The 21,125-nt window shown below is 38.3% G+C and overlaps 1 protein-coding gene across 2 annotated transcripts in view; it reads right to left on the bottom strand.

The window, feature by feature from the left end:
* Positions 1–4,122: 4,122 nt before the first annotated feature.
* The window catches only part of RYK (receptor like tyrosine kinase), a 94,683-nt gene continuing 77,680 nt past the window's right edge, over positions 4,123–21,125 (bottom strand). The window contains exons 14-15 of one of the 2 annotated variants that reach the window (XM_029213963.1): positions 6,645–6,781; positions 4,123–5,252 (exon numbers count right to left, since the gene is read on the bottom strand). In XM_029213963.1, the coding sequence (XP_029069796.1) occupies positions 5,141–5,252; positions 6,645–6,781 (249 nt within the window). In that variant the 3' untranslated portion in view covers positions 4,123–5,140. The remainder of the gene's footprint in view (positions 5,253–6,644; positions 6,782–21,125) is intronic. The other variant, XM_029213962.1, reaches the window with a different exon arrangement.

Below are 21,125 nucleotides of genomic sequence, written 5' to 3'. Positions count from 1 at the left end.
GGTGCAGGGCATGGGAGAGTAACACCTGGAAAAGAATCTTCCACTCAAGTCAATGAATTACTTCATTTGAGATGATTATTTCATGTACAACTCCAAATAAAGTTGACCTTACAGAAGTATGAAACAGAATTTGCAATCAGGCTAATTGTTTCTGCGACCAAAGAAAAAGATGGGAAAATGAAGTATCAATGAAAAGGTGGCTGGGGGTGGGGCTGGGGGTTGCTTAAGCCAGCAATGGGGTGGGATATGGTCTTCCCTACCATTCTGTCTCCTTTTATTTCATGCTTTATTGGTTTATATTACATAAAACTTAAACCCTTTAAATTTGAATATATCACATTATAATAGAACACAGTACTTTAAATGAGATGTTTTACAGAGTTACCATTTTTTTAAAGCCTAACTGCTCTCATGTGCAAATTTAGGTGTTTTTACTTACCAATTCACTAAATATTCAACCCTAAAATGTGTCAAGCACTAAGTGGGCAGTGGAGATTCAACCTGAGTGAAACACAAGTTCCTATCCTCAAGAAATATAAACAGCCAAGTGGTAAAAATAAGCCCCCATCTTAGCTTTGTCAGAATGTAAACCCAGGGAAAAAGCCTGAAAAGCAACTATGGCAGAGCCTGGAGGAGCGGGGTGAGGTGTCAGGGGAGTCTCTTGGGCACTGGGCAGTCTGGAGTAGAGTGTGGCACAGGCATAGGAAAGGACACATGAAATAGCACCACGCTCAGGCAGGAAAGTGGTAAGCTGGTGAAGCAGGAGGGGACACAGCAGAGATGAGTGGAGGCTGTATACACCTAGGTGCTCTGAACTCCACTCCGCAGGCTCTGGGAAGGGGCTGAACGGTTCTGAGCAGGGACAGTTCAGTTTTAGGAAGCATTACTCTGGCAGAGGCTGGTTGGGTGGGATACAGACCAAGGCCAGTCCAGCAGTTTCAGGGCAAGAGGCCAAAAGATGATGATGGTAAGCAAGACCATGGCAGGTCTCAGGTCCTAAGGAAGCAACCTCAACAAAGGCAGGTTTTCATATAATGGAAACGTTTAAAGTTCTGTGCACCACCTCCCTTCATCCTCGCATTTTCCCCCAATAAAAACATAACCTTTACCACAACGAGAGGCTGGTGGCTAGAGTGGAGAGGCTTTCATGCTTGCAGATCAAATGACAAGAACGAAGAGTATTCCACACCCAAAGGGATTTTTCTCCCTCTGCTCGCTCATTCCCATCACCAGTGAAACATTTCCTGGAAAACAAACATGTCCCGTGCCTGCCCCCGCAACCCCCCACCCCAATACTTCTTTGATCTCCTCTAGTTCTGTTCCATTTCCCTTCACAGCAAAACTTTCAAGTAGGGTCTCCACTGTCCCACCTAGTATTTACACTTCCACTTGCTCCAATCCCTACTGCTTCTGTCAATAATTGCATAATGCCAAATCCCATACAGGCTTCTTCTTCCACTTTGAAATACTTTCTTTCCTTTTTTCCTGTTTTTTTGTTGTTGCTTTTTCCAACTGTAGTGGTTTCTTCTCTTTTTCTGTTATTTATTCTTCCTTCACTAGATCATTAAAAGTTGGAGTTAACCAGGACCCTGTCCCAAGACCTCCTCTCCATCTACACTGGCTCCCGAAGCAAGTTCATCCAATATCATGGCTTTAAATATGGTCTGTATTTTACACTCCTACATTTATATGTTCAATGAGACCTCCTCCCTGAGCTGCAGGTTCTCATCTATCTACTCAAAATCTCCACTTAGATGACCAATTGGCATCTCGAACATGGCTTACAACAAATTGCTAATTCCCCCTGCTAAAGCAAAATCCTGTTCCTCCTAGTTTTTTTTTTTCCATCTCAGTATACAGTTTGGCCATACAGCCAGACTATATGTTCAAGCTCCAAACCAACTAGTTATTCCTGATCACTCTTTCCTTCTCCACCCCACTCTCCAACATCCAATAGATCCAGGTCCAATCTGCCCCTCCCAACCTCCTGCACTACTCTAATTAGTCCAAAACCACTATCTTTTCTCTCCTAAACTATGCAACAGTTTCTTATAGTCTCATTGCCTCCACCCTTGTCTCCCTACAGTCTAATCTTCAGAAAAATGTTGGCATAATCTGTAAACTGCAAATCAGATCACGTCACTCCCTTATTTAAAAACTCCTTGACAGCCGCATAGCACAAGGAGATCAGCTCGGTGCTTTGTGTCCACCTAGAGGGGTGGGATAGGGAGGGTGGGAGGGAGACGCAAGAGGGAGGAGATATGGGGATATATGTATATGTATAACTGATTCTAACACACCATTGTAACTAAGGAACTAACCATTGTAACTAAGAAACTAACACACCATTGTAAAGCAATTATACTCCAATAAAGATGTTAAAAAATAAAATTAAAAACATTTTTTAAACTCCTTGAATGAAATCCCACTGTACTTAGAATATAAATGTGTCCCATGGCTTACAACCACCCCCAACCCTGCTCCAATGTCTGTTCCTACATCTCCCAGACCTCTTCCCTAACTACATTCTAGCCACATTGGCCTCTGTTCTCTTCTTCCAGTGGCAGCAGCTGGAGGATGAACAGGAAGGGCTGACACAGGAGGCCAGCTCATTCCTGCTTTAATGCTTCTGCAATTATGTCCCTTCTGCCTGGATCTTCTCATAGGTGGCTTTTTGTTACTCAGATCTCAGCTCAAATGCCACCTGCTCAGAGAAGCCTGACTAAAGACATGTAAAGTTATTCTCTGATACCACTCTGTATTTTTTCTTATAGCACTTACCAAAATCTTACTTATGTTCATTATCTGCTTCTTCTAACCAGAATGTGAGACCTAGAAAGGGAGGAACATCATGTCTTGTTCCCTGCATACCTTGAAGGCCAGATATACAGTTGGTGCTCAATAAATACATAATGAATAAACCAATCCTCCTTACATCTATAAATAAAATTTTCTTACAGTGGTGGTGTTACGAGAAAGGAGAGAATATAATAGAGCTCTTGGTCATAGGGCCAGCTTATACCACATCAGTGCTTTGCTAATTTGCTTCTTTACTATAAAAATTACATTTTCTACAAAATCTATTCAGCAATATTCACAAACCACTGGAAAAAGCCCAGACGTGAAAATCTCGTAACTGCTCTTTTCACTGAAGTCAGTGACTCCAAGTAGTTCTGCAAAAAAAATCTATTTAAAGTCTTAAACCACCTCTAAAACAAATATACATACATAAAATAAAACAGCTTACAAACAGAGATATGGTTAAAGGCACCACACATCCAAGCAAACTGAGAGCACCTCTTACTACATGGTAATTTGGGACGGAAGTCAATGACAGCACTTTTTTCTTTGAACCGATCTTGTGCACAGAACTGTGATATATAAAAAATGCACTAACCTGAACACATTAAAAAAATGCACTGAATGTTGGAAGGGATGCTAGAGCGGAACCACTCACTGCATGTGCATAATAATACATAATAAACGCTATAAATAAATATTTGTTGACTGAATGCCTTCTAAGATTGCAGGTTGTCAACCAAAACTTCTGTAACTTACAAAGTTCAAAGAGCTTTGAAAAAGCTGGCCCCTTAGGGGGCTGAGTATTTCATAAAACCAAAGAACCAGTGTTAATAAATGGCATACAGAAAGATCATGCTCTTGGCCTGCTTGTGACAGAGCACGTATCATGTAAGCTATTTTCCCAGATGTGCTGCTGATTCATAAAGCTCCTTTAAGAACAGCAAAAGCCTCCAACTGCTACGCATTCTCTCCTATGTACCTGTGAGAATGGGAGCAGAGGCAGGCACATGCACGCCTAGCTATTTAAGAGGTCCATTCAACTCTGCCTTAGGCCAACTCTAGCCAAGTATAAATATATACATACCCTGAATTTAACGGCTCTGGAGAAAAGTTTCAGTGCTGTAATACTTCCTTGTAATAATAATCTCAACTTTTTATTAGAACCTGGAGGCTGAGCAGAGTCAGCTGCACTTGGTTAGGGCTTGGGAGTCTGAGTGAGACACCCATGAAATGAAACAGGGCTATCTAGCTGTTGTGTGTTCAAAGACTTACCAGACACAACCAATCATTCATTATGAACAATATTTTCAATACTGTCATAATATAAAACAAATCCTTTAATTTCTCAGGTGTTTTTAAAAAACCATTTTATACTTAAGCCAGCCTTGAAGATAGGTACAAAATCTACCTGTTTACATTTTTTTACTCAAAACAACTCAAGCACCCATTCTGTGCATGGCACTATTCTAGGTGCAATAAAAGGAATTCCTAACCTTAGAAACAAGATTTCACTTTCTGGAATTGTGTTATCTCCTTTTCCAGAGAGTAAAAATAAATAATATCGCCACTGTTCACTACTGACCTGCCCCAAACCCACTTCTGGCTCACAGAAATGCTAGGTTCTGCCAAAATTAAGATGTTTCGATGAACTCAGCTCCTACTTCCCCCAAAATAAGAAAGGAGAACTCCTTTTCATTAAAAAAATAAAGAACAATTCTCCATGGAAGGGCAGTTTCTGTTTCTAATAAGTATTTTTCTCTTTTTTTCCCCTCTAGCTTTTCTTTCAGTGTTCCTCCTCCAATATTGCCTTTTCCTGTACAAGGCAAACCGACATCTTTTTCTGTTTTTCTTTTCCTAAGAAAAAGTACTGCATCTTGAAGACAAACCATTCCCAAGACTAGTGATAAATATTAAAACAAACAAACAAAAAACTTTAAAGGTGAATCACCTACATTACCTTGATGAAGTAAAAAAAATAAAAAGCAGTTGCACTAAGGTAGCTATTCCAAATACCTGTGTTTAAACAATTTTAAAAACTGTTTATTTATTTTGTAAGAATGTACCCCTAGTCCAAAGTTAACTATGTTTAAAAAAATTTTTGGCCAAAAAATTTACAAAAACATTTTCAGTTCAACCTAATGAAAGTGATATCTAGAAAATATTTGACATCATTAAGTCTGCCTTAGATAGTTCCGATTCTAAAGCATTCCTAAGGCACGGTGCTCTGGAAGACAAATGTGCTTCTGCGGCGCTGCGTGGCGTATGCGGCATCCGTGACCGGCTGCAAGTGAGCCCTGGCAGGCTCCTTCCTCCTGACGCTGGGGGACTGTGAGAGGAGTCAGACGTAGGCCCCCAGGGCTGCATGGAACTCTGTGAGACACTGGACCAGCTGCTGGAACTTGGGCCTCTCCTCCGGATCTAAGGCCCAGCAACAAGCCATCACAGCAAATCTGCAGAGTGACAAGACCAGAAAATTTGGCTAGTGATGATATAGTACTCCTAACCTTTTGGTCAATATGATACCAGTTATGTTGTCTATCTAAATGTGGGCGTGGAGAGGACGATATATTAAAAAAATCAATCAATATTACTATCTGTTGGCAGATATTATCTGGATGAATAATCCAGATAAATCTGGCAGAATTATCTGGATGATATCTGTGGATTTCAATTCTGAAACATGTCAAAATATATCAGCAAATAGAGATTGTATATAACTACCTAAAACATAGTCAAAATAATAACCTGTGTTATCCTGTACAGTTGACTCTTAAGCAACACAGGGGTGAGGGGCGCCGACTCTCTGCATAAAAATCTGCGCATAACTTACAGTTTAGCCCTCCGTATCCCCAGTTCCCCCTCATCCGCATATTCAACCAACCATGGACCATGTAGTATTGTAGTATTTATCACTGAAAAAAATCCACACGTAAGTGGACCCACATAATTCAAACCCACATTGTTCAAGGGTCAACTGTATTTGAGTTCTGAAAGAAAGAACTTGGAAGAAGAGGAACCTTTAACTAAACTGTAAGAATCCTTGATCTACAGTAAAATCTGTGCAAAAGCTGCCACCTTGCCACAGTATAAAAACCTTCAGGGGGGCTTCCCTGGTGGCGCAGTGGTTGAGAGTCCGCCTGCCGATGCAGGGGACACGGGTTTGTGCCCCGGTCTGGGAAGATCCCACATGCCGCGGAGCGGCTGGGCCCGTGAGCCATGGCCACTGAGCCTGCGCGTCCGGAGCCTGTGCTCCGCAACGGGAGAGGCCACAACAGTGAGAGGCCCGCATACCGCAAAAAAAAAAAACAAAAAACTTCAGGGGATACTGGAACTGAGACTCAATCACCCCTGAACAGCCTCCTGCCCACTCCGATCCCATTATATGGAAAGACTAGCTATGTGATAAAAGCAGGAAACAGGAACTATCCCACTCACCAGACCAGAACATCTTCCTTATACGTATATCAGTTCACACCAGCTGGCAAGGCACAACAGCAATGAGAAAGGCTCTTTATAACTAAGGATGTCCTTAAGGCTGTGTAGGTCCTCACTCTACACAGGAAAACTGACAGTGTTCAGTGTTTTCTCACTATGTACATAAGTCTCTTGGATTACATTAATCACTACAAATATGAGATGCAAAAAGTCCTAATGTCAAATGCCTTAAAGAATGAATGAGTCTGGCTGACTTTGTAGTTTCTCTACAGGAGTATAATTCAAGTCCAAAGAGGCATTATTCTCAAAAGGGAAGTCTGTACAAGTATGGACACCTGTTCTTTTTCTTTTATCCAAACATCGTAAATGGAGTGAAATCCATGTCTTCAAGCTCAGAAAAAACTTACAGTTCATCAGGACAGTTGATCGGCTGGGCTATTCGGTAACCGTCTTTCAGGTACGCGGCCATCTCAAACGGGTCGATGTCCACATAGGGTGTTTGGCCCAGAGTCATGAGCTCCCACAGCGTCACTCCAAAGGCCCACTGAGAAGAAGAACGGCAACACCATGAGGGGATATTTAAAACAGCTGTCAGAGTGCTGCTGCCTGTGGCCAGGTAGGGACCAAAAATAGCAGATTGATCAACTTTTTTTGTGTGTGTGGCATGTGGGATCTTAGGCGTGGCATGTGGGATCTTAGTTCCCTGACCAGGGATCGAACCCGCGCCCCCTGCATTGGAAGCGTGGAGTCCTAACCACTGGACCACCAGGGAAGTCCCAGCAGATCTATTAACTCTTAATGAAAGCAAAATGTTATTTATAAAAAGAAGTCTACCATACCCAGTTAGATTCTCTTGTTGGACAGAAAGGAACATTTTAATGAATGCATCCTTTAATGTGAATATCATTATTGTATATTCTAAGGTAATTAGAGCCATTGGAAAGAATTATTTTTACTGTTGATTACAAGCCCCACCACCCAAAACCATTAATTATGTCTAAAATTTTCCTAATAGGTAAATGTGTTAAATACCATAGCTAGTCTGCATAGCTGAAAAGTGGAAAATGCAAATCATGTAAAATATAATGTCATGGATTTTTACTATATTCAGATAATTTAAATTAACAGATGAAAGTATACTGAAAGAATATCTTCCAACCTTGCTTGGGTAAAATATGAGATTTATTTAAAATCAACATGTAAACTACTGGTAGGAGCAGAAATCATAAGCAGTGGCAACAGTGCTCAGTCATGGTCCAGCCAGGGCTCCTCTGTTTGCCTGTGGCTTCTGGACAGTGTGTGGACGGCAGGAATATGTCTCCACAAAGCTGCTGCTATGAGGCAGGACAGGACTCAGACTGGGGGATCCCACTGATCTGCTGCCATGCGTGGGCCTTGAGGTCAGGAGAGCTGAAGGTGGATGAGGAGGAAGATACCTGTGTACCATGCTATCATGTTTATGAATACCTTCAAGTTCTAGACATTTTGTTTTCATTTTTCGTTCTTTTTCTCTTTTAACTTTCACAACGAACCTATGAGAATCACTGGTAGCCCAATTTTACAGATGAGGAAACAGAAATAACCTGCCCCCAAAAACACTTTTTATAAGTGAAGGGGGGGGAAAGGAAAGGGAAAAAGAGGAAAAAAACACAAGAACAGGTCTGTTTATAAAATCTAAGCACAGTGCATCAAATTTTAAGTTATTTTGTTCAATAATAATGAAATACTATTCTAAAGTATACAGATTTTTTAAAGCCTTATATTTGTGAACAATAGTTTTATTTCTTATTATAATTTAGGCAAATAAGGAAACAGTGGAATGACAGAATATTTTTTAAAACTGTCAATGGAGAATTCTATACTAAGCCAAAATGTACTTGAAAAATGAAGACAAAATACAGTTTTTCAAACAAAAGCTGAGAGAATATGTCACTGGCAGACCTACACTTCAAGACACGTTAGAGCAGTTCTTCATGTGGAAAGAAAAAACACCAATGGGAATTTGGATCTATACAAAAAATGAAGAGTGCTAAAAATATATGAACAACTAGGTATTTTTTCCTCATTTAAAAATTTGCTTAATAGACTGTTTAAAGCAAAATCCCATGCACTGTGGGGTTTATAATATAAATGGAAGTAAAATGTATGCTCATAATAGCATAAAGGATGGAAGGGGATGAGTGGAAATACTGTATTGTAAGCTGCTTATATTAAACATGAAGTGGCATAATATTCGAAAGTAGAAGGTGTACACTGTAAGCCCTAGAACAGGTTTCCCAACTTCAGCACTAGTGACACTGTGGACTGGATGAGTCTCTGTTGTGAGAGGCTGTCTTGTGCATGGCAGGATGTTTAGTTCAGCAGCATCCCTGGCCTCCACCCACTGGATGCCCCAAGTTGTAATAACTGAAAATGTCTCCAGATATTGCCAAATGCCCCACACCTCCAGGAGGGAGGGTGCAAAACTGCCCCCAGTTGAGAAACCCTAAGCCAGACTGATGAAAGAGAATAAAAAGACACAAATAACCAATATGAGGAAGAAAAGAGGAAACATCATTACAGATCCTACAGACATCAAAAAATATTATAAGCAACTCAACTTTATGCCAATAAATTCAAAAACTTAGATGAAATGAACAAATTCCTTGATATATATGTTACCAAAATAGATACAAGAACAAACAGAAAATCTATACAGCCCAATATTTCTTAGAGAAATTGAATTCATAATTTAAAATCTTTCCACAAAGAAAACTCTGCATCCAATTTCACTGGATGAATTCTATCAAACTTGAAAGAAAAAAATACAATATTAGTTTCCTAATACAATGTTAGTTTCCTAGGGCTGCCATAACAAAGTACCACAAACTAGGTGACTGTTTAAACAACAGAATTTGCCTCACAGCTCTGGAGGCTAGAAGTCCAAAATCAGGGTGTTGGCAGGGCTACACTCACTCTGAAACCCACGGGGGAGAATCCTTCCTTGCCTAATCCTACCTTCTGGTGCTTTGCCAGCAATCCTTGGTGTTCCTTGGTTTGCAGCTGTAGTACTTCAATCTCTGCCTCTGTTTTCACACAACATTCTCCCCTTGCATGCCAGTGTCTCTTCTTATAATGATATTAGTCATATTGGATTAAGGTCTACCTTAATTATGACTTCATCTTAACATTATATCTCTAATGACCCTGTTTCCAAAGAAGGTCACATTCTGAGGTATAGGGGTTAGAACTTCAACCTATCTTTTGGGGGAACACAATTCAAACCACAGTACAATCCTACACAAACTCTTTCAGAAAACAGGGGAGGATGGAACACTTCTCGACTCATTTTTAGGCCAGCATTATCCTAAATACCAAAACCAAAGTGTTTAGCTTTTTGGAACTTAATATCTTTTTTATTAATTGTTACCATTAAGGTAGAACAACGGCCATCCTTGAGGTCTGTGCTTTGGGGGGAGGGAAGAGACAGGGCTCAGATGCAGATGGATGTATATTTTTTAAATCTTCATAGAGACAGAGTCTACAGGAATTTCCCTAAACCTATTGGTTTAAGGGGAATCTTCTGTTCTGCTTAGAAATGGAAAAACGATTTCAAATTAATAAAAGTTAAAGGAAGGTGCCTGCTGACATACAGGTGTTTGTCTTTAAACTTTATATGAACTTTTAATAATGACAGTAATTAGTCATTGTAATGCTTAATTTTTAAAATAGTGTCCAAGGCTTCCCTGGTGGCGCAGAGGTTAAGAATCCGCCTGCCAATGCAGGGGACACGGGTTCGAGCCCTGGTCCAGGAAGATCCCACATGACGTGGAGCAACTAAGCCTGTGCGCCACAACTACTGAGCCTGCGCTCTAGAGCCTGCGAGCCACAACTACTGAAGCCCGCCTGCCTAGAGCCCGTTCTCCGCAACAAGAGAAGCCACTGCAATGAGAAGCCCGCGCACCTCAATAAAGAGTAGCCCCGCTGGCCACAACTAGAGAAAGCCCGCGTGCAGCAACGAAGAATAAATAAAATCTTTATTTATTTATAAAGCACCAAAAAAATAAATAAAATAAATTAAAATTTTTAATAAATAAATAAAATAGTGTCCAACTGCCACAGGGAAGGTAGTTCACTACACAGATGGAACAGAGCCCAAAGAAGTGAAGCTAGTTGGAAGGGTGTTCCTACCCCTTATTTACAAGATGATATGGGTCTGTTCTTATTCACTGATTGCGGTAGCAGCTTCGGGGAAGGAATAATCAATCCAAACTAGATTCTGGAGGAAGAAACAATAAGAACTGGTAAAAAGTGGATACTGCCACTTGATGAGTAACCCCATCCACTGACAAGGGATGTTCTAACAACTTCTGACTGTAAGACTTTCATAGTAATGCTGGTGGTATCTGAGACCTGGAGTGTACACAGGTACCATAACAGTACAAAATATATAAAATGACTTAAAAAAATACTTCTTTCACATTGTTGTACCCACATTATCACTAAGCACCCATCTAAGTTTCTTATGTTACATACTGCAGCACTAAGAAACACCAAAAAAAGAACAATAAAGCCAAAGGGAAAGTTGCAGTTTCATTTCCTTACAAGCCAACAACCAAAAAAAGTGATTAATTACATGTTGGCTCACCAACCCTCTAAAAAAAATCAAGACCAAACAGCACAAGGATAATTTGTGGAAAACTTGCTCTCTAAAGTCTTCTGATAACTGAACCATTTAAAATTTAGACAGACTTATTCTATAATTTCCTCTTGTTTGACGTCTTTGGAAAGGGGGCAATGAGAAGGTCAGCCTATTTTTTCCAGAGTTTTATACAACTTTTATAAAAGGCTCTTGCTACATCCATTTAAAGAACATGTAGAGAATAACACTGTTCTTCTATTCATCTTATTTCTCTTCTCCCAACTTGTGTTATTTTACAGCTTCTTAATATATAGGATACAAAATTTTTTCTTCACTAACAACATATACAGATGTGACTTGTCAAAAAGTATATAATACTCGGGACTACCCTGGTGGTGCAGTGGTTAAGAATCCGCCTGCCAATGCAGGGGACACGGGTTCGATCCCTGGTCCGGGAAGATCCCACATGCTGTGGAGCAGCTAAGCCTGTGTACCACAACTACTGAGCCTGTGCTCTAGAGCCTGCATGCCACAACTACTGAGCCTGTGCACCTAGAGCCCCCCTGCTCTGCAGCAAGAGAAGCCACCACAATGAGAAGCCCGCGCACCGCAACCAAGAGTAGCCCCCCACTTGCCGCAACTAGAGAAAGCCCGTGCACAGCAATGAAAGACTCAACGCAGCTAAAAATAAATGAATGAAAATTTAAAAATATATTTATTAAAAAAAAAGTATATAATAATTCTTTTTTACTCTTTGATGTAATATTCACTAATGTTGGGACTATTCAGAGATTTCCATTCTGTTACTTCAGGCTGACCTCAGTATATTACATATGATGAGAAAAAAATTTTGTTCAATTCTAAATGATCTCATCTGACCATAGCAAAAGCATAATCAAGTGTTTTATGGCTAGGCCTTTCTGTTAACACTGGAAACCTAACATCCCTTTCTCATATATGGAAATAGGTTCAGATGACCAAAGTGGAATTAACTTAATGTGGGACAAGTGCTTTCAAAGCTTGAGTAATAAGAAAAATCACCTGGAGTGTTTGTTAAAATTACAGATTCCTTAGCCCCATCCTAGTAATTCTGAGGCCTGGAACTCAATATTTTTAAGAGCCCTAGCTGGGTCCTAAGATCCTGCAAACTTAGGAACTAGTCTTAGATGTGTTAGCAGTGGTGGTCAGACAGCAAAGACAGAAGACAGTTTTTATGTATTTTTATTGTAGTATGGCCAACATACAATAAACTGTTCGACTTGATATATTCTCACATATGTACACACCTCTGAAACAACTGCCACAATCAAGATAATGAACATATCACATATCCATCACTTCCCAAAGATTCTTACAGCTCTAATCCCTTCCTCCCAGTCCCCACTATCTCCAAATAACCATTAATCTGCTCTCTGCCACTAACATTAGTTTGCATTTTCTAGAATTTCACATAAATGGAATTATTAAAACTGTACATTTTGTCTAGCTTCTTTCACTCAGAATAACGATTCTGAGATTCATCCATGATATATTGACAGTTCATCCCTTTTCACTGCTGAACAGTAGTTCATTGTATGAATACAGCAGTTTACCCACTTACCTGTTGATGGACATTGAATTATTTCCAGGTTTAGCTACTAAAAATAAGGCTGCTATGAACATCTATGCCCAAGTATTGGTAAGGACATATGCTTTCATTTACCTAGGAGCAAAATGACTGGATATGGTATGTGCATGTTTAACGTTTTAAGAAACTGCCACACTGGGAATTGTCCCTGGTGGTCCAGTGGTTAGGAATCTGCTTTCCAATGCAGGGGATGCAGGTTTGATCCCTGGTCAGGGAACACAGGCCATGGGGGAACTAAGCCCACGTGCCCCCAACTGCTGAGCCCACAGGCCTCAACTAGACAGCCCACACACCACAACTTCAGAGCCCACGTGGGGCAATGAAGAGCCCTCGTGCCACAACTAGAGAGAAGCCCATGGGCCACAATGAAGATCCTGCGTGCCACAACTAAGACCCAATACAGCCAAAAATAAATAAATTTTAAAAAATTTATTAAGGATAAAATATCTCATACTTGAAAGAAACTGCAAAACTGTTTTCCGAAGTGTATGTACCATATTACATTACCATCAGCAGTATAAGAGAGCTACCGTTCTGCCATATCCTTGCAAAGACTTCAGTCTTCAATTTTAGCTATAGTAATGGGTGGGGAATGGTATTTTGTTGTGGTTTTAGTTTGCGTTTTCCTAATGATTAATGATGTTAATCATATTTTCATGTGCTTATTTTCCATTTACATATCTTCACTGGTGAAATGTCTGTTGAAATATTTTGCTCATTTTTATATTGGGTTGCTTTTTTATTACAGGCTTCCCCTGCTATCTGAAAGTAGAGCATTCCTATGAAACCTTTTGTAAACAGAAATGCCATAAAGTGAGGCAGCAATTACTTTAGAACACATCTTACTAACACATGCACAATATAAATCGAGATAAATCACAGATGCTCACAAGCACAGTTCAAAGCCATGGTGGCTTGATGCTGAGATGCTGAGTGTAGTGTCTGGGGAAGGAGATTGGTGGGGCCACTCTCACTGCCTGGGGTGCAAGATGCCTCTATAATGGCTGCTACAAAACAAACACTTGAATGCTATTTTTGCTTTTCACCTTCTTTTTTGTAAAACCAAAAAGCTTCTTTCGATTTCTCTTGGTTTGTGAAAACAGGTACTAACATAGGTCTTTTGTAAAAGCGAAGTGGCATAAAGCAAACTTTTGAAAAGTGGGGAATACCTGTACTGAATTTTTAGAGTTCTTTATATATTCTGCAAATATGTCCTTTACCAGATATATGACTTGCAAATATATCCTCTGAGTGTGACTTGTCTTCTCATTCTCTTAACACTACTTCAAAAAGTACAAGCTTCAAATTTTGATAAAGTCTAATTTGTTCTTTTACAGATCTTGAGTTGGTGTCTTGTCTAAGAAATCTTTGCTTATGGCAAAGCTCCAAAGATTTTCTTCTATTATTGTCTTCTAGAAGTTTTATAGTTTTAGGTCGTGCACTTAGGTCTGTGACTTATTTTGAGTTAATTTTTGTACATGGAGCAAGGTATAAATTGAAGTTCATTTGTTTTGTAGCTGGATATCCAGTTGCTCCAGGACCATTTGTTTAAAAGAGAATCCTTTCTCCATTGACTTGCCTTTGCACTTTTGTTGCAAATTAGTTGTCCATACATATGTGGGCCAAATTTTACATACTCTATTCTGTTCCACTGATCTACCTATCTACCTTAATCCCAATACAACTGTCTTGATTACTGTAATTTGAAATCAGACCCATAACTTTCTTTTTTCAAAGCTGTTTTGGCTATGGTTCTTTGCCTTTCCATATCAATTTTATCAATCTGTCAACTTCTACAAAAAAAAAAAAAATTAAAAGCCTGCAAAGATTTTCTTCGGAAATGTGTTGAATCTATAGGTCAACTTGGAGAGAACTAACATCTCAATATTGAGTTTTCTGGCCAACAAACAAGGTACACCACTCCACTTATGTAGGACTTTAATTTCTCTCAACAGTGTTTCATAGCGTTTTCATCATATAGGTCTTTCACAATTTTTGTCATATTTATTCCTAAGAATTTCATATTTTATGATGCTTTTATGTTTTTAAAAAACTTTAATTTCTGATTATTAGTATGTAGAAATACAACTTACTTTTGTAAATTGATCTTATAACCTGTAATCTTTCTAAACTCATTTATTAGTTCTAGTAGCTATTTTGTATATCACATTGGATTTTCTTCATAGACGATCAAGTTGCCCACAAATAAAGAGTTACTTTTTCCTATGCAATATTTTCTTACCTTTTATTTCCTTTTCTTGCCTTAGTGCACTGGCTAGAACCTTGAGAACAATACTGATGAGAGTGGGTGCCCTTATCTTGTTACTGTTATTAGGTAAAAAGAATTCAGCCTTTTAGCATTAAGTATGATAACAGCTATAGGGTTTTGTTTTTGTTTTTGTAGATGCCCTTTATCAGACTGCTAGGAATTTTTACTAGAAATGAATTTTGGAATTTTTTCTAATACTTTTTCTGCATCTACTGAGATGATCATATGGTTTTTCTTTTTTAATATGTTAATACAGTAAACTGCACTGCTCGATTTTTCAAATGATTGAAAAAGCTTGTATTCTTGGGATAAAGCCTATGTGGTCATAATATTATTTTTAAATACATTCATGGGTTCTAAACTTCTGTTTAATTTTTGCATCTGTGATCATGAGTGACAATGATCTGTAGATCAGTTTCAAGGTAATGTTGACTTCACAGAATGAGTTAGAAAGTATTCTCTCCTCAACTTTCTGAAATTGTATAGAATTTTTATTATTTCTTCCTTAAATGTTTGAAGGCATTCGGCTGTGCCCTAGAGTTTAATCTAGACCTAAAATTTTCTTTTGGGGCAGGTTTTTAACTAAATATTAAATTTTGGGGGAATTACCTGGCAGTCCAGTGGTTAGGACTCCACACTCTCACTGCTGAGGGCCTGGCTTTAATCCCTGGTTGGGGAACTAAGATCCCACAAGCCACACAGCAAGGCCAGAAAAACCAAAAATTCAATTTTTATATGGCTATTCAGATTATCTACTCCTTGAGTGAGCTTTGAAAATTCTTATCTTCCAAAGAATTTGTCCATTTCACCTGTGTTTAAATTTATTGGGAAAAAGTTCATAATATTCTCTTACTATTAATACCTGTGAGAATCTTTAATGATATCTCTCTCATTCATTATATCGTTAATTTGCAACTTCTTTTCTTCCTGATTAGTCTGGCAAAAGAGTCATCATTAATGATATTCTCAGAGTTAAGCATTGGTTTCACTTGATTTTTGTCTACTGTTTTTCTGTTTCATATTTCACTGACTTCCATCTAATCTTTATTATTTCCTTTCACCTACTTACTTGGGAGTTAAACTGCTCTTCTTCTAGTTTCTTAAGGTGAAAACTAAGGTCACTAATTTGAGACTTTTCTTCTTTTTTAATATTGATGTTTAATAGTATACATGTCGCCCTTGAGCAGCATCCCCCAAATTTTGAAATGTGTCTTTACTTTCATTCAATTCTAAGTACTTTATAATTTCCCTTTTGGTTACTTCCTTGACACATGGGTTACTTGAATGTGTATTATTTAGTTTCTAAATATTTGAGGATTTTCTAGATTCCTTTTTGTTGTTGTTGTTTTAATTTATTTTTATTTTTGAGTGCATTGGGTCTTTGTTGCTGCTCGCAGGCTTTCTCTAGTTGTGGTGCGTGGGGGCTACTCTTCATTGCGGTGTGCAGACTTCTCGCTGTGGTGGCTTCTCTTGTTGCAGAGCACGGGCTTCAGTAGTTGTGGCTCATGGGCTCTAGAGCACAGGCTCAGTAGTTGTGGCACACGGGCTTAGTTGCTCCGTGGCGTGTGGGATCTTCCCGGACCAGGGATTGAACCTGTGTCCCCTGCATTGGCAGGCGGATTCTTAACCACTATGCCAGCAGGGAAGTCCTAGATTCCTATTTTTGATTTCTAATTTAATTCCATTGTGTTCACAAAACCCTACTTTGTGTGAATTAAATCCTTTTAAATTTATTGACTTGATCATGATCCAGAATGTGGTCTACCTTAGTAAATATTCCATGTGAACCTGCAGATATGCATTCTGCTGTTGTTGAATGGTGTGTTCTATAATTGTTAACTAGATCAAGTTGGTTGGTACTGTCATTGAAATCTATATCCTTACTGATTTTCTATTTTACCAATTACTACACAAGGCGCATAAAAATATGTTCAATTATCTTTTTAAAGGATTTAAGTAATGAGAAAAAAAAAACTGTATACATTTACCCATGCAGTTACCATTTCTGGTATTCTCTGTTCCTTCGTCAGACCCGTATTTCCATCTGGTTGGTTCCTAAAGGACTTCCTTTAACATTTCTTATACTGTGCATCTGCTAGTTATGAATTCTTTCAGCTTTTCTATTTCTGGAAAAGTCTTTATTTCCCCTTCAGTTTTTGAAAGATATTTTATCTGTATATAAAATTCTACGTAAGTTTTTTCTTACAGTAGATGTTAAAGATGTTTAAAGATGTTGCTTCACTGTCTTCTCCCTTGCATGGCTTCCAGTGAGAAATTTTCCTGGTTCCTCTGTATATTAACATTCTTTTTTTTATGGCTGCTTTTAAGATTTTCTCTTTATCGCTAGTTTTGCGCAATTTGATTATAACGTGTAACGCATTAGTTTCTTCGTGCCTATTTTGTTTGGGGTTTGTTGAGCTCTTAGATCTGTGGGTTTACAGTTTTAATCAAATTTGGAAACATTTCAGTTATTTCTTCATTATTCTTTTAGTCCCCTACTGCCCCGCATCTCCAATGCATGCTTTTGTGGACCCCGATTACAACTATATTCAGCAACTGAAGTTGTCCCATAGGTCAATGAGAGATCCTTCTTCAAGAATTTTCTGTACCTGCTCTCTCCCATCTCTTGCTTTATTCCCATCTCAGACAAGAGGTATACCTCCTCCTATGCCAAACTATACCTTTACGTGGGCTTCTGAGCCCGTTCACCTATCATCTCTTGGACCTCCCCTCCAATAATCACAAGTCCATCTCTTTCTCCCCATTGCTTCCCTGCCTAAAAGTCACACCAAACAAACCCAGTAAAATAAAATACAACATTAACACAATAAAACCTCTCTTGATCCTGCCAACCCATCAAGCTACAATCCTTCCACTCCTTTTCATAGCTAAACTTCTTCAAAGTGTAATCTATTTATTGTCTCCACTTTCTCACCTCCCACCGAGCCCTTAACAATCATATCCATCTTTAATGATTTACTAAACCTGCCTGTTCAAAAGCCCTCAAAGATTTCCTCATCCTTTCTGATTACTGCAGATATGTTTAGAGACTAGACGCTCCTTGAAACTATTTCCTTCCTTGGTTTCTAAGACACAGCATTCTCTGGATTCTCTTCTTACCTTTCTGTTTTATTCATTGTTCATCTTCCCTTTCTCACTAACTAAAGTAAATATTCCCTACATTTTCTCTTGGCTTTCTTCTCTCTTTATATTCGCCACCTCTGAGATCAACAAACTCTCTTGTTTATTCTATCACACACTTTTACGAAGCTGATGTACAATTTCTAATATCCTGCTTCTATGTCTGTCCAGAATTCCAGACCTACATTCCACCCATCAGTATCCTGAACTTAACATGCCCCATAGCAAATCAATCATGTTTTCCCCTCAAACCAGACAGTCTACCTGTTGTCCTCAATTGTGTTGCATCTTTACAGTGCAAAGATTGCACTTACGTTTTCAGAAACATGGGCCCTGGGCACAAAAGCAGAGTAGGTATCTATGCAATATATCTAATACTTAAGAGGGAGACCTTAGGCCACAAATGTCAATTAATAAATCATAAATAACAACTGTAGTCAAAAGAACACATGGGATCTCTGAATTGAAGTCTGTAAGAGTGAGACAAGGAGAAAAATGAGGATTCAACATGGAAACAGAGGGGAGAAGAGGACAGTGTGAGGCCCTCCAAGATTCTTTTACACAGTCAAGTACACAGCTCTCTAAGGATAAGATTAACACTGCTACGCACACACACACACACAACTTTAATTCTGTAAATATGGAAAACCTTCTAAAGGAAAATAATTAAGTCAGAGTTCCCCACTGCCTGTTCTGGGAAAAATGACTTGTGCCAGAAAATATAAGGCAGTGTGTGATAGGTGCCATTATTAGGTAAATAAAGAATTCTTTATGGGTGTCATTAAGTAGATACAATTCTCTGGGATCCAAAGATGATCAAATTAAATGGCACAGAAGCACCTGGTGAGTTTGGACTCAGCAGGAATTTCGGATTGGCTTAAATGCAGAATATAAGGAAACGTACAGTAGAAAATATAAAACTGAAACAAGAAGATAAGGAACAGAAGTTCTGAAAACCAAGGCGAAGGAGTTTGGATTTCTCTTTACCAATTCCTTTAATTAAGAGTTCACTCTGAAGATCAAAATATCATGGAGTAACATTCCAAGCAGTGGAAGCTTGAGTTTAATCGACTTTCATTAACTAAACAATTTTCACAAGTTTCCAAAACTAACACTATGCCGTACTCGAGGTACAGGCTTTATTAGTATATACCCCTTTCTGAATATCCAATTTTTGAAGCTATACTATTCTACGAATTTTAATTTTTCAGACACGTATTTTCCAGGCCTTTCCAATAACCACAGTGGAAATATGTATCTATAGAATTATGCTACTTTAAAAAAGCTTTACTGGATGCACAGTGGTGGGCCAGGCCCCTGGCGCACTGAGTGGAGGCAAGGGCCAGGGGCCAGGATCCAATTAATAAATTCACACAAGTGACCTTTAAAGAGTTCTTTTTAACAATTCTTCAGTGTAAACTATCACCTAAAAATCTTAATAATCCTTTATACTTATCACTGTGGCTAATACTTTTCTATTCCAGCTAAACAAATGTACCCAAGTGTACAATGACTATATAGAAAGTGCATTTTGACTGCATCAGTTATCAAATTTAGTACATGTCTGCTAACTCAACTTCAAAAATCCGCAAACTTTAGGCACAGAGTGTCCTACGTGACCGAAAAGAGACCAAATCTGTCCTAGGATCTAATATTGGATGCCTACCAAGCCATCACACATATCTGCTATATATGGTACTTTCCTCCACTGTATCAGATGCTTAGACATTGCTCTATCAGAACACTGGGGCTATTTGAAGGGGATATTAAATAGAATGATAAGGACAAGGCAGGAAAGGAAAGGAAGGGTATGTTCACAAGATCTCTTAAGGAAAATATCTATTCTCAAGGAGAGCCAAATACAGAAAATAAATTGAGTGCAACTACTTGATCACAAGACAGGAACTGTTCACTCTGAAAATATATTAACTGTTCCTAAAGTAAATCCATTTATTCCGCATTCCCAGGAAATATTAGGACTATTTCATAAAACTAAACAATGTTTTCTTAATGTTAATAAAATTAAACTTTAAATCTTTATTTCCTAAAGTAATGTCTGAATGATTTTTTCACCTCTCCAGCTTTTTTCTAATGTCTTTTAATCAATTCATCTTAACATGAATATTTAAATAGTAAGTCTAAGATTGTTGATGTGTAAAATGTGCAACCATAGTGGAAACAAATTAAATAATGGGACTCTTAAGTATTATTCTAAAATTAATAATGAAGAAATGGAATAAAATAGAAAGTTTTCTATTCTTTTAAAAATAATAAGCATTCTCTGAAAACTATAGCTCTCTCTGACACCACAGTAGTTCAGAAGACCACTCTTCATGGGCACATTATGAATGTGAGTTTCTCCTGCACAAGTCTCTTCAGGGTTGTGGCAGTGACTTTCCATGGCACTGGGCAAAGAGGAGCAATAAGAAGCACTCTGCAGCAAACAGAGTATCTGCATAACTACAGATTTCTCTCCTTCTTCTGGAGATAATCTCTAATGTTCACAAAAGAAGTGTCAAGGAACACACTTTCATATGCCATGCACCCTAAAAACTGTTTGAATACCTTAAAGGATCTCCTCATTGCCATAAACCACACTGATAAGACTAACATGGAAGTCATTTCCTTGACTTGTTTTTGTCCCAAGAAAATGCTTTGTAAACACAATGGAATACCATAAAGGCAAGAAAACCACCAAGAAAAAGCTCTTAATTGTGTATTCCTGATTGCATTCAGTCTCTTAATAGAAGGTAGCCTCTTACAGAATTATGTTAGCTACTATAACTAGCTAAATAATTCAAAGAAGACATAAATCAAGAAATCTATTTTCAAATAAAGGAAAAGAAAGTCACCAAAAAAAATTTATGGCAGTACCACATCTGATGAAAGCAGAATAAAAACAATATCCAGAAATTCTTAATAATGGCTATGATGATGTCATATCTTAGAATAATATTAGAGATTTATAACTAGTCAAATCTGGTTGTGCATATTTCCTAAGTTCAACAGTTAAAAGCTGATATTAACATCATAACAATCTTGACATAGTAAAATATTGAATCCTTCCAGTAAAAACTGTTAAAACACAACCCAGAAATGCAATGTATTATTTTTAAGACAGAAAACATTAATGTATTTCCAAATAAATCAGGGAGAATTTTTAACTATAAAGGAATGCAAAAATGTTAAGGGTCTTTTAAGGGCAGAGAAAATTTCCCTCCAAGGCAGTA

Source organism: Monodon monoceros, unplaced genomic scaffold (assembly GCF_005190385.1).
Source record: "Monodon monoceros isolate NGI ecotype Baffin Bay Population unplaced genomic scaffold, NGI_Narwhal_1 Super_Scaffold_11, whole genome shotgun sequence".
In the NCBI taxonomy this organism is placed as follows: domain Eukaryota; kingdom Metazoa; phylum Chordata; class Mammalia; order Artiodactyla; family Monodontidae; genus Monodon; species Monodon monoceros.
The sequence above is the reverse complement of the archived record's forward strand: the minus strand, read 5'-3'. Positions and strand labels throughout refer to the sequence as shown.